The sequence below is a fragment of the Lathyrus oleraceus genome, chromosome 7, assembly GCF_024323335.1.
Source record: "Lathyrus oleraceus cultivar Zhongwan6 chromosome 7, CAAS_Psat_ZW6_1.0, whole genome shotgun sequence".
NCBI classification, from domain to species: domain Eukaryota; kingdom Viridiplantae; phylum Streptophyta; class Magnoliopsida; order Fabales; family Fabaceae; genus Lathyrus; species Lathyrus oleraceus.
In genome coordinates, this window is record NC_066585.1 from 226,537,656 (window position 1) to 226,551,872 (window position 14,217).

A 14,217-nucleotide genomic window follows, 5' to 3' on the forward strand; every position below is an offset into this window, starting at 1 on the left:
CTTTATTATGTCAATTCTAAAGGTTATGACAAGCATTTTCCCAAAACACCTTTCAATCATCATTATCACACCACCCCATATTAGTTTGTATATTGCTATGAATCCATTACTTTAAATCGCCTGCAAAAAAATTAAATCTCATGTTAATGTGAACTGCTATCATCCATAGAGCCATTGCACGCGGGAAATCTCGGAGGACATGTAACATGTCTTATTACACATCATCGCAGAAGGAACACATCGCACTCCCAAGTCCAAACCAACTCTTCTTCATGTTTGTGAGATGGCCATCATGCATGAGCATCCATATGAAAGTTTGGATACGTTGGGGAGAATGAAAGATCCAAATATCTGACCAAAGATCATTCTCTGTGCGATTGTCATCGAGCAGAGATCATCATCGAGCAGGTTGTACATGGTATTAACCGAACATCTCTGACAGTTCTCTCCAATACCAGGTATCTCATCCGACCTTGCATCTGTTTAGGGAGGAAGCATACTAGTGATCCTGCAGAGGGTATCCTCCGACAACCAATGGTAAAGAATGTCCCAGTTCCATTATCCATCCTCCTTCATGAGGTTAACTATTTTGGTTGCATGGAGTTGCATGGGTATATGAATGCTCGGGTCTGCAATTTTGATGTCCATAACAATCCATCGATCATTCCACGCATTCACACTAACTCCATCTCCTACGTACCACAAGCAATTTCCTTCAACTTTGGGCCATATTTTCGCCATGGTTTTTCCAAAAGCTAGAGTCCGAATTCTTTACGCTCATATTGCTTCTTTTATGATCACGCCCATATTTACCCCACATCACTCTACACCATAAATTCTTATCTCCACTTTGAAGTTTTCAACCAAGCTTCGGCAAGCATGCTTCGTTCATGATCTCAAGATTTCGCAGTCCAAGACCTCCTTCTTCCTTTGGTCTAGTAATTGTACTCCACTTAACAACATGATATTTCCTATTGTTCTCATTCTCTCCCTAGATAAATATCCTTTATATTTTGTCGATTTCAGTGATGCAGGCCTTTGGAATCCTTGTAGTCATCATTGGGTAGATTAGGGGAGATTCTATCACACTCTTAGCAAGGGTTATTCTTCTAGCAAAATCAAGTTAATTCCCTTTCCACATCGCTAACTTGGTGTTCACGTGATCAATGATGTACTGATAATCAATTCTCCTTAGTGCCTTTCCAATTAGAGGCACACCTAAATACTTGCTCAGCGAGTTAGTTTCACCAAACCCCGACATTTGAACTAACTTCTCCCTTTTGTATCTACTCACATTCTTGAAGAAGAAAATTCTGGTTTTTTCGTGACTTACTTGCTCACCTGACATGTTGCTGGACTTGTTCAAACGTCTTGACACACAATCGATCTGATTGGTGGTTGCCCCCCTAAAAAGCAAGAGGTCATTGTAAGACCCTAATTTTGACCCTAAGATCCCTCATGTCATCATGTTATTGCACAAGTGCATTGCCTCAAGGATCATAGCATGTTTGGCTTCTTAACCCTAGGGTTGGGACCTGTTTGAGTGATTTGAGACCACCAAGCATGCTTGTGTCGTATGTTATTGCATTTCTTATTTGATTACTAACCAAAAGCACAAAAATATGTCACTAACTCTTTTTGTTTTGAAGCTCAAGTGATCATGTGCTCCACAATGCTCCTATGAGGCTCCTAAGCCCAATGCAATGGCTAGATGAAGATGAGAAAAAGCATGACAATGGTCCACAAAGTTCCTAATCATAATATATGTCTCCCAAGTATCTCAATTTTCCAATTTGATCAAGATAACCGAAAGGGCTTGAAGATTGTTTCCCAAGGAAACCCTAATATCATTGTGCTTTGACTATGCCTTGCCCATGAAGCAATCTCAACCTATGATCAAATTTAATCAAGGGAAGTTCTTTCATTTATTATTTTATTCATATATGATCATATTTGAGGCCCCTCAATCATTTATTCATCAAGGTTGGAAGTTTGACCTTGAGAAGTTGACCAGTCAAGTCATCTGACTAAGCTGAGGTTCAATGAGCTATAATTTTTTATGTGTTTGTCAAATGAATATGAACCCAAAATAAAACATGTTCCTAATAACCATATGAACAACTTTCATGTTCATCAAAAATCCATTTGAATCATGGAAGGTCATCATTCATTTCAAAAAATTATAGGTCATTTTGACTGAAACCCTAATTTTGGGTCAACTTGCCAAGGGCATAACTTCCTTAATTTTTATGATTTTGAGGTGAGACCAAAGGCATTGTAAAGCTTGAGATGTCTAATTCAAATGTTATGTTATACAAAACTTCATAATCCTAAAGGAAATACATTTTATATTTCAAAACATTATAGGTCATCTTGGACCTAATTCATTGAATTTGAAAAAGTACCCAACTTCAAATGCCCATAACTTTGTCATAGGAAATCCAAATGATGAAAACTTTGAGTCTAAATTGACTATCTTGAAAACACCTACAACTTTGACGTTGGAGACGTTTTCATTTGAAGCTTGTATCATAAGGACACGGGGGTTTAATCAAGCTTACTTTTGGTTAACTTTTTCAAAATGATTTGAACATGTTTTACACTTGAACTTTCCAAGCCAGTTTTGATCAATCTGCACATACCAAATGATTTTTTTTCTCAACATGACTTTTGTTCCTTATTTCAAAAGCTTTCCAACCATTACTCGCAATAGTCTTTTGGATCTACCATTTGGGAGATTCAAATTTCTTTTCATTTATGTGCAATTTTGATATTTTATGTTGTAACTTGAAATGCAAGCATTCTTCACTCCAAGTGCACGACCACATGCCTTCGTTATGATCTCAGCAAGCTCCTTCATCCATTCATGGGCCTCTCACACGTCCACAAAGGCCCATGCGCTCAAACTTTCAAATCCCATGCACATGAGTAAAGTGTGATGATCAGATGCATTCAGCTATAAATAGAGGCTTCCTCTCCTTCATTTCATAACCTTTTGGAGATCCCATATGCTGCTGCACTGAAACCACACCCTCACCAAAGGAATCATTCACCATTTTTTCAGATTTTCGAGCTTGAAATTCAGCAACATTAGTTGAGTTTCAAAGCTAGATTCCTTAGCCAATCATCTTCCCTACATCCAGAGATCAAAGAGGAGCAAAAAGCTTGAAGAATTCGTGGCCAGAAACTCACCAATTTGAAGGTATAAACTCAAATTGTTTGGATCTGAAACTCACAATTCAATGTAGCATTCTTGTGTTTCTGTGGTTCTCTGAAGTCCTCATACTTGCGGCAAGCTTTTGGTGTATTCAATTTGCCATTTCATGAACAATCCGTGTGGACACCATGATTTTATCCTTCATCTTTCTCTCAATATAGGAAGAATGAGAAGAATCTAATGGTACAGTGATGATCTACATCACACGAGCTTCATTTCCATATCCTTGTTTTTCATTTTTGATAAGATCCATTTTCCTGCAATTCTGGCCGGAGTTTGTGTGGTTGAGCGGAGAAGATGGTGGTTTCCACCATCACCACCACGTGTTCTGATCCCATCCTTTGGATCTCTCTCTCACGATCTAATCTTGATCATCCGTTTTAATTACTTGTTTTAATGCATTATGTTGCGCTGTTGACTTGAGCCTACCGTGCATCATCAGATCCAAGCCGTGCAGTGTGCCACGTCAATTAATGAATTGGATCTAGTGGCTCAACATTTTTCGTTTCTTTTATTTTCTTTTAATTCATTCTATTTTCAATAATTCATTAAAAATTCATATGAAGTCAGAAAAATATGAGGCCAACTCTAAAAATTTTCTTGAAAAATTTAGTTTCATATTATGATTTTTAATTATTTTTGTGACTTCATTTGATATTTTTCATGAATTATTTGGTTTTTAATGATTTTAATTCATTTTAAAATGCTTTTTTACTTTTAAAAAATACAAAAATATTTTCATAGCATCTATGGATCATGATAAGTCAATGAAAAATAGTCTCAACAATTTCTTGTTTGTTTTGAGATTATTTGAGATTTTAATTCATATTATGCTATTTTTTGTTGTTTTTAATTGATTTTAATTACTTTCTGACTTTAAAATTTTGTGAGAAAATTAGTCAAAGTTTGTTTGACTATGTTGGACCTATGAAAATTTAATTGGACTTATTGAAGTTGCTTTGAATTGAATTTGAGGTTCAACTTTGTTTGTTTATTTTTTATTTATCTTTTCTTTTAATTCAAAAAATACCAAAAAAATATTATTGACTTCTTGACTTGTTATGTTGATTCTTCTTCTGTTTGGTGTTGATCAAGGTTGAATTGATTCAACTTTGATCAAATTCATTGGATCTTGTGGTTTGAAAATCCTGAAGGATCATCACCTAGAAAGATGAATGAATTTGATCAAGGATGAGTGATCCCTTGATCAATTGGGATTGGTTGTTGACTTCTTACCCCCTCCCTTTCATCTTCATCCCTTTCTTTCCCTCAATGGCCAATGAGTTAAAGTCTTAAGGTTGGTCTTGACAAATGGAAGTTTAATCTTCTTTGGTCCAAACCAAATTCAACTTGATCCATGATCAAGTGAGTTATTTTGTGTCAAAGATAGGTTACTTCTTGGTCAAGCAAATAACCAAAAGTCAATACAAGGCCCTTCCCCTTTTGTTTGGCATGGAAAGTTTATGGAGCTTGGCTTACTAGTCATGACCTCTAACTTGTGTTCTTTTCCCATATTCTTATTGACCGATCTCAGATAGGTGTGACTACTATATTAGTCCACTTACGATTGCTTAACATAACGCTACATTGTCTTATGACAAGCTAACATAAATCTACTAACTACTAAGTTTAATTTGAGCTTTTAAATTCTTGTCATTTACTTTTAATGTCATTTATTTCTTGCTCATTATTCATCTTGATTTTCACTTTGCTCACTTGAGCACATATTTTATGTTTATGTCCTTTTTCTTTTGCTCATTTGAGCCCATTATTGTATATAAATATATTGCTATTTTGTGTTGTTTTTGTGTTTGTTTTGACGTGAACAAAATACAAAAGGAGAAAGGACTTAGAATTAGGATTCATCCATGCTTAAAGGAGTTCAAGAGCAACTAGGCCTCATGCCTTTAGAATGCAAAATGTGTTGAAGAGCAACTAGGCCTCATGCCTTTAGAATGCTAGAATCCAAAGTTGACCTCAAAGAACTTCTCCTCAAACTTATTCTTTGTCCATTCCCTTTATTATGTTGTGAGCTTTTTGATGTGTGATTTTGTGTGATAGGGATTCCATATTAAGATTGAAAAAAAGAGGACCATTGTCATGAATAGCCAAGTTAAGAGCCAAGCCAAATGGAGATCCTAGGAGCTTGAATTCAAATTATTGATTGTTCGCTTTGTGTGCTAAATCCAAAGGAAAGGAGCATCTTGAGTCATCACTATGACTCCAAGAAAAGGAACTCCAAGGGTTGTCTTTCCCCTCTTATCTTTGTATGCTTTAGGAATAGCCTTTCTCTCTTCTCCCCACTCTAACCAAGCCAAAAATCATTTTCACAACTTTGACTTTATTTCAAATTAGAAACCTAGGCCTTAGGCCTTTGACTTTTCAAAACCATTTTCATAAATACTCATTGTAAATAAACTTTAATCCAACTTTGACCTCATTTTGTAAATAAATTTAACTTGTAAATATAACCCATTTCAAATTGTTTTGTGGTTCCAATGGCCACTTGTTAAAACCTTTTCAAAAACATTAGTCATAGGTTTGAGTTATCATAGTGGTTGATGTAAATCCCACCTTATCCTTAGTGTTGGATTGTAAGCATTCCATGCTTATTATAGGGTTAACCCCTCACTAGCATGTTGAAGCCTTCCTCACATGGTGAATTGTTGGTTTAGGTTGAGTTTTCTCCCTTTGAAAACAAAAGAGCTTAAGGATTTTGATTAAAATCAATTCACCAATCTTTGAAATTTTTACCACGAACTACGAGGTTTTGATCCTCCTTTGTGATGGTACGTAGGCAATGGGTTCATCCATTCAAACAACCAAATTTGTAAATATAATCTATTCTCTTCTCACCCCTCAAATCTTTTGCACAAATCTTTTCATAAATACCAACCTATAACACATATTTGCAAAAAAGGTTCCCTTAGAGTACTAAGGATATTTTGGGTGCGTAAAACCTTCCCATTTCATAACCAACCCCCTTACCTAGATCTCTGACATTTTTTTTAGTTTTTGATTTGAAAAACTTCTTACTTGGCCTTTGTTCGCTTTTTAGCCTTTCCTTTGGATAAATAAAAGTGCGGTGGCGACTCGAATTGTATGTTGACTTTTGGTTTAGTCAATAAACCTAAAGGTAACGAAAACCCCGCTACAGTCATCAGCAAACATAAGGTGCGATACAAGAGGTCCATGTTTACCATCTTTAATGGGATTTCAATCTCCTTTATAAATAACATCAATTATGAGGTTGGATAGTTTATACAAACACATAACAAAGAGGTAAGAAGAGATAAGATCACCCTGACGATCCCCCTACTAAGCCGAAAATACTCGGAAGTAATGACATTCCATTTGATGTTGGTTTCAACACTAGTCACCCCATGCATGATGATATTAGTCAGTTGTATGGGAAGCTTGGTTTCCTCCAAAATTCTCCAAATAAATTCATAGCTCCGTTTTTCGTAAGCCTTCAAAGATCCACTTTAATAGCAAAGAAACGTTTCTCGCCCATCATTTTATTCATGCTATGGACTACCTTTTGAGCTACTATAATGTTCTCATGTATGCTCATACCTGACACAAACCCCGAATGGAACGGGGATACGAGATTAGGTATGCTTTCCTTGAGTCTTTCTACCAGGACCTTGTTCACAACTTTATATAAGACACTACACAAAGATATAGACATGAAATGGTTAACACATTCATGGTGATTCGTCATTGAGATAAGGCAGATGACTGTTTGATTTATTGTTGCAATTTCACTAGGGATATTCCACACCCTTTTGATGTAATCACAAACTTTCCATCCAACTATATGACATGCCCTTTGATAAAACCCTGTAAGAAAACTATCAGGTCCCGATGTTCTCCAATGGCTCATACAAAACAAAGCATGCTTGATCTCTTCATAAGTAACTTGCTTGCCAAGTTTCTCCATCTTCTCAGGTTCAATTTGTGGGAAGGTATACTCAGTTTGCTCCCACTCCAGTCTAGCATCATTCAAGGCAAAAAGATCTTTGTAATTATTTATGAACATTTGTCGCACTTGCTTGTCATCATCAACCCATTGACCGACCTCATTTTTTATCATCACAATGTTATTTCTTCTTCTACTTTGCACCATCTTGAGATGACAGTGTTTTGTATTTATGTCTCCATCCACCAACCATTTTTCCATGGATAGTTGGAACCACATTTGATCTTCCTTCTTGAGGTGCTCATGCATTTCATTTTGGAGTTTCCACTCAAGCTTTCTTAAACCTCAAACTTTACGTTTGGTTTGAATGTTCTTTTGTATGCCTCCAATACGACTCATGATCTCCTTCTTTTGTCTAGTAACTTGAGTGAGTATGCTTAGTTTCCAATATTTAACTCCTTCTTTGAGTTGCTCTAAATTGTGAAGGATGGTTTTTGAAGGAGAAGAGCGATCCAAAATGCAGCGGAATTTAAAACAAAAATTCTCCTTTAGTGATCCTTACGAATGGGCATGATCAGTGATATAATCGTTACCTCTTGTGGAGATTGAAACCTTTGATGCAGATCTACGGAGCGATCACGAACGTTGAATGGTGACAACGCCTCTACTCAGTCCACACGAACGAATTCCTTCAATCTCAATGCTAGCTGCTAAGAATGAAGGCTTTGAGTGTGTGTGTGTGTGTATGTGTGTGTGTGTGTGTGTGTGTGTGTGAGAGAGAGAGAGAGAGAGAGAGAGAGAGAGAGAGAGAGAAACGAAATTGAAACTGCACTAATGCTTCTGCACAAGAGTTCTATTTATAGAACCACTTGTGTGGGCTGCAAGCTAAAAAACCCACTTGAGTGTATGTGGCCCATATCTTATAATATGCTAAAATCACTTAAGCGCGTGGTACCTTACCATATTTTATATTCTACTTAAGTACACCGTAACTTACGATGTTCTACAATTCACTTAAGTGCACTGTACCTTACGGTGTTCCTTAGTTACTCTATCTCTCATCAATCCGTCCTTTTGTGTGTGACCCTGTAGGTTTTCGTGGCATTGGAAATTATATTAAATCACGTATTTAACATAATAAACAGTGAGCGGTATCTAGCAACACATCACTGCTACCAAAGACACGAAAATGTCATGTGATCGGACGAATCCTTTTGTGATAATACTTATGTGTACAATTACCCTTTTGCCCTTATGTCTATATTGAACACGAGACATAGACCGTATCATTCTTGTCCAGTTCAATATTGGGCCTGTAGACATTTATCCTGTTACGCAGGATAGGCAAATTCCATCTAGGTCACTCATGTCCCTCAGCATGCTTTGTGGAGTACCCATCAATTGTCTTTATGGTCATCAAGTTACAGACAATGTTTGATCAACAATAAGGCACTCGACTCTACATCTAGAGTACATAGTGGTTTCAGGTCAAAGGGTGGTATACACCATTATCACCATGAGAATAACTTATGACACTTAGCATAACATTCTATATAGTATTCTCATAGCGGGTCAATCCAGTATAAATATTACTCTCAATATTCATACTTATGTTTAAGACTTGATAACTCCTTATCCATGATCCATGAGATGTGATAATCAGTCTATATACATAATAGTCTTAACACTTTAATGTTATCCCACTTCACAACAAAGCTCGACTACGAATACTGTAAGAATAGTGTCCTTATGTTTAATGGGATCTCATGATTAAGTCACACTTGATACATTAAATAGACTAACTATTCTAGGGACTTTATTAAACAAACATAATAAATAAAAAGTCTTTTACTATTAATAAATAATTCGATACAAGTACCAAAAGTATTGGCCTCTAGGGCTTACACCAATAGTTTTGTCATTGTTCCGGGTAGCCTCTAGCATGGTATGGTACGACTCTTTTGGTAACCAAGTACTCTCAAAGCAAAAACAAAGATTGACTACTCTCCTGGTCGATTTAAGGAGACAAATTAGAAGAGGGTGATAATCATAAAAGTCTAGCCCGGGAAGAACCTTCACATACCCTTCAGGGAATTGAAGCCTCCAACTATCATTGCACATGGCCCTATCAAGGCATTCATGAATGCATTGACCTCCGTTGTAGATTGGTCCTCTCCAAGTAAACTTCAATCCAACAACTCCCATGTCTAACAAGCCACACTTTTCGATCCTAATTTTGAATTTGTTGCATCGGTTGTGAGAGATATGAGCTCCTCCTTTTTTCTCATGATCGGAAGCAATCCCATTGAAATCCCCACCCAAGAGCCAAGATCCCCTCGCAATTCTACTAATGTTCTTTAAATCATCCCTAACATCTTCATGTTCTCTGAGTTAGGGATAACATAAATAGGAGTAAAGTGTCAAGCTTGTCCATGTCTAAACTGTACCAAAAGTTGCATGAACTAGAACTTTTTCTAGACCAAAGAAACACTTACTTCTCCTTATATCCAACCAACAACAATTCCTCTTGCATACCTTTGATTTTCAGTGGCAAGAAACTCCTTGAAACCAAGTTTTTTGAAAACTTTCTTGAGTTTCATGGGTTCACAACGGGTCTCAATAATGACTAGCATTCTAGGATTATGAGTACCAAAGTATTGTTTGCAATATCTGTAGAAACTTGTGTTGGATGCACCTCTACAGTTCCACACAAAAATATATTGATTTGTGTTCATCATGGAATATACTTAGAGAAAGTTGAGTATCCATACACCCATTATTCTAATGTGGTGTTTATTCCATAAAATCCATGTTCAATTCATTAAGGCTTTGGACTTCTCCCTAACTACTTCCCTGTGCTTCTTCTTTGTTATTTTGATGACATATATTTTCCTCATTTTGCTTGGAGTGTATGTGTGTGCATGAGATATTATTTTTTCATCTGGTGGCCTAGGTGATTTTGGCACCTCAATTTTATCCCTTATCCCCAAGGGTCCATTACTTTCTACATTGTTATTTTTTCCAACCACTTGTATGTTGCCATTTGTTATTTTTACATTTGTCATTGATGCAATCCATTCCTCAACATTTGTGTCTCTCAGGATGTCCACCAGGTTTCCAGTTGTTCTCTTTTGATTCTCTATTTCCGTCCCTTAAAAAAAATTCTTCTTGATGCCTACCACATGTTTCTCCCGCGTTGCCTTTTTGTCCCTTCCTCGTGTTTTGCTGTTTAAGGCCTTTTAGTGGTTTAACAAATCAACTTTCACCACATTTTTATTCTTACCCATATTTGGAGCATGTTGTCTTTTAGTTTGGGCCTCACTCCTGTCTGCCACTATGACCTGTTTGTTCGTGTCAGCCAATGAGATCAACTGAACTGATTGCACTTATCGACCATCATTATTCTCCATATTTTTTTTCTCCAATTATTGGGTCAATAACTACATTTGATACTTTTCCCCCTCATTAATAATACCATGAAGAGCATTAAACAGGGATCCAAAAACATGTGCTCATGCATTGACTTTCACCGGTGTCTTTCCATTCCTATTTTCGCCACTATCTCCGACCACCTGTGTTTTTCTGCTGTTTCCTGCGCTTCCTCCTACCTTCCTTGGTCTTTTGGATTTATGCACAACCGACCAAGGTCCATCATCTCCAGTCTGTATCTTGTTTGATTGTCCTTCCATGCCTTGTGCCTTACTTGCTTCATTTAGTTTAGGGTCTATCTTTTCCATATTCCTCTTTGAGCATCCCTCCTTGTAGTGGCCTAATGTTCCATACATGGTGTAAAGAAGATGAATCCATTCATATTCTATCTTATATCTCCTTTCCTTTATTGTCAAAATTGCAAGCAGTGGCTTAGACAAGTTAACTTCAACGCATAACCATACATACTTCCCCCGTTCATGTGTTAAAATATTCTTATCCACCTTGGCCGTCTTTCCTATTATGTTCCCAATAAAGGATAGTACCTTCATGTCATAGTACTCAATTAGAAGTCCAAAGATTCTCACCCAGACCGTTACATTTTCTATGGTGTCACTTACTGGATGAAAGTCAGGACTCCAACCTTTCACTGTGAGGTAGTGGTCACAGATAAACCATGGACCATTAGCAAGAGTTGTGCTATGATATTCATCATGCAAGAAAATAACGAGAAAGTAATCGTTTCTCAGATCGACAATATTGATCACCCCTTTTTTGATCCACATTTGCTTTAATCTTGTCTCCAAAGCCTTGTAGCCAAAATTTCTTCCAAGCAACTTAACAATTATCCCTTTACGCCAAGGTCTATGAATTATTCGTTCTTCATGTTTGGAAAATATGAATTTGGGACATGCATATTATCCTTCAACGTGCTCCTCAACCTTCATGTTTTCCAGATCCAGCATAGTCATCTACATGTCTTCCTCGTCTTCAACCTTTTCCTCCTCTTCTTCTATATTGTCGCTAGTAGTCCTTAGTACCATCTCCTTATAAGTTCTTCCCACAATATTCCCTTATTGCATCTATATTTATTCCCTCACAGTCTGTTTTCCATTAATTTTCACCTTTTTTGTGTTCCATTCCTTGAGATCTTCCTCGTATTTGTTACTCCCATTTGACTCAGAGGTTTACCCTAACAAAGAGCTCATTTTTAGAATATGATGTTGTTACCAATTTTGATGTGTTTGAGTTTATATTGTGTGTATTGAATATTGTATTTTTGAAAATATGGTTATGTGTGTATTAAATATTGCATAATTTTGTATGGTTGCTTGAAAATATGATTGATTATGAATTATTGTAGTGATAAACATAGTATGGGTGTATCTATCATACCCAATTTTTTCCTACCATTCATTTATTTTTTACTTATTACTTTGCATATTACTAATTGCTTTCATATGCATTCACATATGCATTTATAGCAAACCATTTGGCCTTTAGCCATGCCCATTCATGTCTAGATCATGTGTTAGCTTTGTTTATTAAGTCCTCATTTTATTGTTCTTGCAGTTGGTCATGTTTTGAAATTAGTTTAAACCTTATCAGAGTTATTGATTCCTTTTATTAGAATTTGGTATTTGGTTTATGCTTTTGATTTATGTTTGTTTAAAGTCATTATAGTTTCACATATGTTTAGTACATTGCATTGCTTATGCACAAATGGACATTTTCTAAAGAGTGAGTTTCCATAATTTTAGAGTTTACATCCACATGTGTTTATTGCATTTTGCATCATTTGATTTTAAAGTAGGGTACAATAAAAGAAAGAGTTTTTATTAAACTAACTCCATTTGAAAATTGTATTTCTATATACATTTGCATCAAACACAAATACAAAAGTTCTATTACATTACTTATTTAAATAAGGTACAAAATATTTTACAATAAAAAATACAAAAAATCTCCAACTTTGTGGGAGGTCCCACACGCATGTCCATATTGCATTCACCATCACCACTTCCATCATAACTCATGAGGCCATCACCATCTAACCTCACATATACCATGCAAAAAGCCAAACCAAATGAAAGTAGCATACATGAATCACTTAACACGTACAACTCAAGCATCTCACATACATGCATTCATATTTTTTCTAATTGAACAAAAGAAAAACAGTTAACAAACCACATCAAATGTGTGCCCCCCCTTCATCAATTATCATTCAACGTCAACCATCATTCATTGTGACACCATCTAACATTCAACAAAGCAATTTGAAAATAAAATACAAACACAAGTTCAGACAAGCATCACCATATCATGGCATTCATTCATTAACACACCAATACATACATTCATCCCAAAGTGTGAAACATTGTAAGCAGCTACAAACATGATTCACATACATACAACCCTTTAATTGAATTAAAAAGTAAATCAAAACAATTCAAGGCAGCAACAACACGTGATGCATTCATCATCAATAACATACCACATCATACCATCAACATACACTATTTAATTTGAATAAAAAGATAAACAGATCAAAATAAATTAACAAAGAAATCAAAACACGTGACTATCACAACATCCATTCCCAAATTCACCATAACATCAATTATCATTCATCCATCAAAACATACATAAATCACAACTAACCTTTTGCATCAAATTGATCCTAACCCTCCTTCTAATCCCATTCACTTGGAGCACAAAGTTTCACACGGATTGATCATTTCTCTTCCCTCAATTTCTCTAACCAACTCCCATTTTCCATCCTAATCTCTCATCACATTCACACTATATAATACTCCCTCAGCTCACCCAATCAACACACGAAAAAAATCTCATACTAATCTTTTGCAAAAAGAAATTCCTAACCCTCACTAAAAGCTCCTTATCATAACCTTCTCGAGCTTCACATTGAAGCCAAAGAAAGGTTGAGCTCAAATATCACCGAAGGTAAAGGCACCAGAGAAGCAGAAATAGCTCAAATCTTCCTCAACTTAGTTTTTTTCTCATGTTTTCCCTCTTCCGCACGTGTCCCTAGCGTGGCACTATCTCAGCCATTTGATGTGTTGACTATAGCTTGGGTTGACTGATCTCATGTCATGCTTCTCTACACTATCATGTGTTGAGTGCCCCTATCAGCCTTCTAATCACTTGGTCATCATATCTAAGGGCTTGGGGTTGAGTCAACGTAAGTTGACTCCCTTCTCCTGGTTGACCAGCACGTTAGACCATAATTCCTTGGGCCTTCCATTTTCTTTTTTTGGCACCCCCTTGTTTGGCCCATGCATTTGCAATTTTTTTTACATATTTTGTTTTTATTTTCTGAATTATGATATGGGCATTGGACCATTTGTCTTATTTTAATTACTATCATATAATCTCTTTATTACTATTACACCCCTCTTGTTAATTTTATTTATTTATTTATTATTTAGTTTATTTATTTCTTTAATTTTCATAATTTTCATAATTAATTAATTAATTAATTAATTAAATAATAAATAATTAAAATGATTGTTTTCAATGTAATATAAAACCCTTGATCCAACGTCCAGCGGTGTTTTCCGAATTCGAGTTGACTTGAAACACTTTTCACAATAAGCAGCTGATTGAAATAGATTGGGGCCGACAT

At 36.0% G+C, this 14,217-nt stretch overlaps 1 protein-coding gene across 1 annotated transcript; it reads right to left on the reverse strand.

Moving 5' to 3' along the window:
• Positions 1–10,651: 10,651 nt before the first annotated feature.
• Positions 10,652–11,611, reverse strand: LOC127103069 (uncharacterized). Its single transcript, XM_051040362.1, has 2 exons — positions 11,544–11,611; positions 10,652–11,432 (listed from the first exon to the last, which is right to left on the reverse strand). Exons 1-2 carry the CDS (start codon positions 11,609–11,611, stop codon positions 10,652–10,654), a joined length of 849 nt encoding a protein of 282 aa, XP_050896319.1.
• Between the last annotated feature and the right edge of the window lie 2,606 nt (positions 11,612–14,217).

What these genes read in the sequence shown, in the direction of transcription:
- LOC127103069 (XM_051040362.1), bottom strand. Translation starts at nt 11,611, where the DNA reads ATGGTACTAAGGACTACTAGCGACAATATAGAAGAAGAGGAGGAAAAG. An exon ending in GTTGAAGACGAGGAAGACAT is followed by an intron (nt 11,433 to 11,543) that starts GTAGATGACTAT and finishes AATAATTCATAG; the next exon opens with ACCTTGGCGTAAAGGGATAA.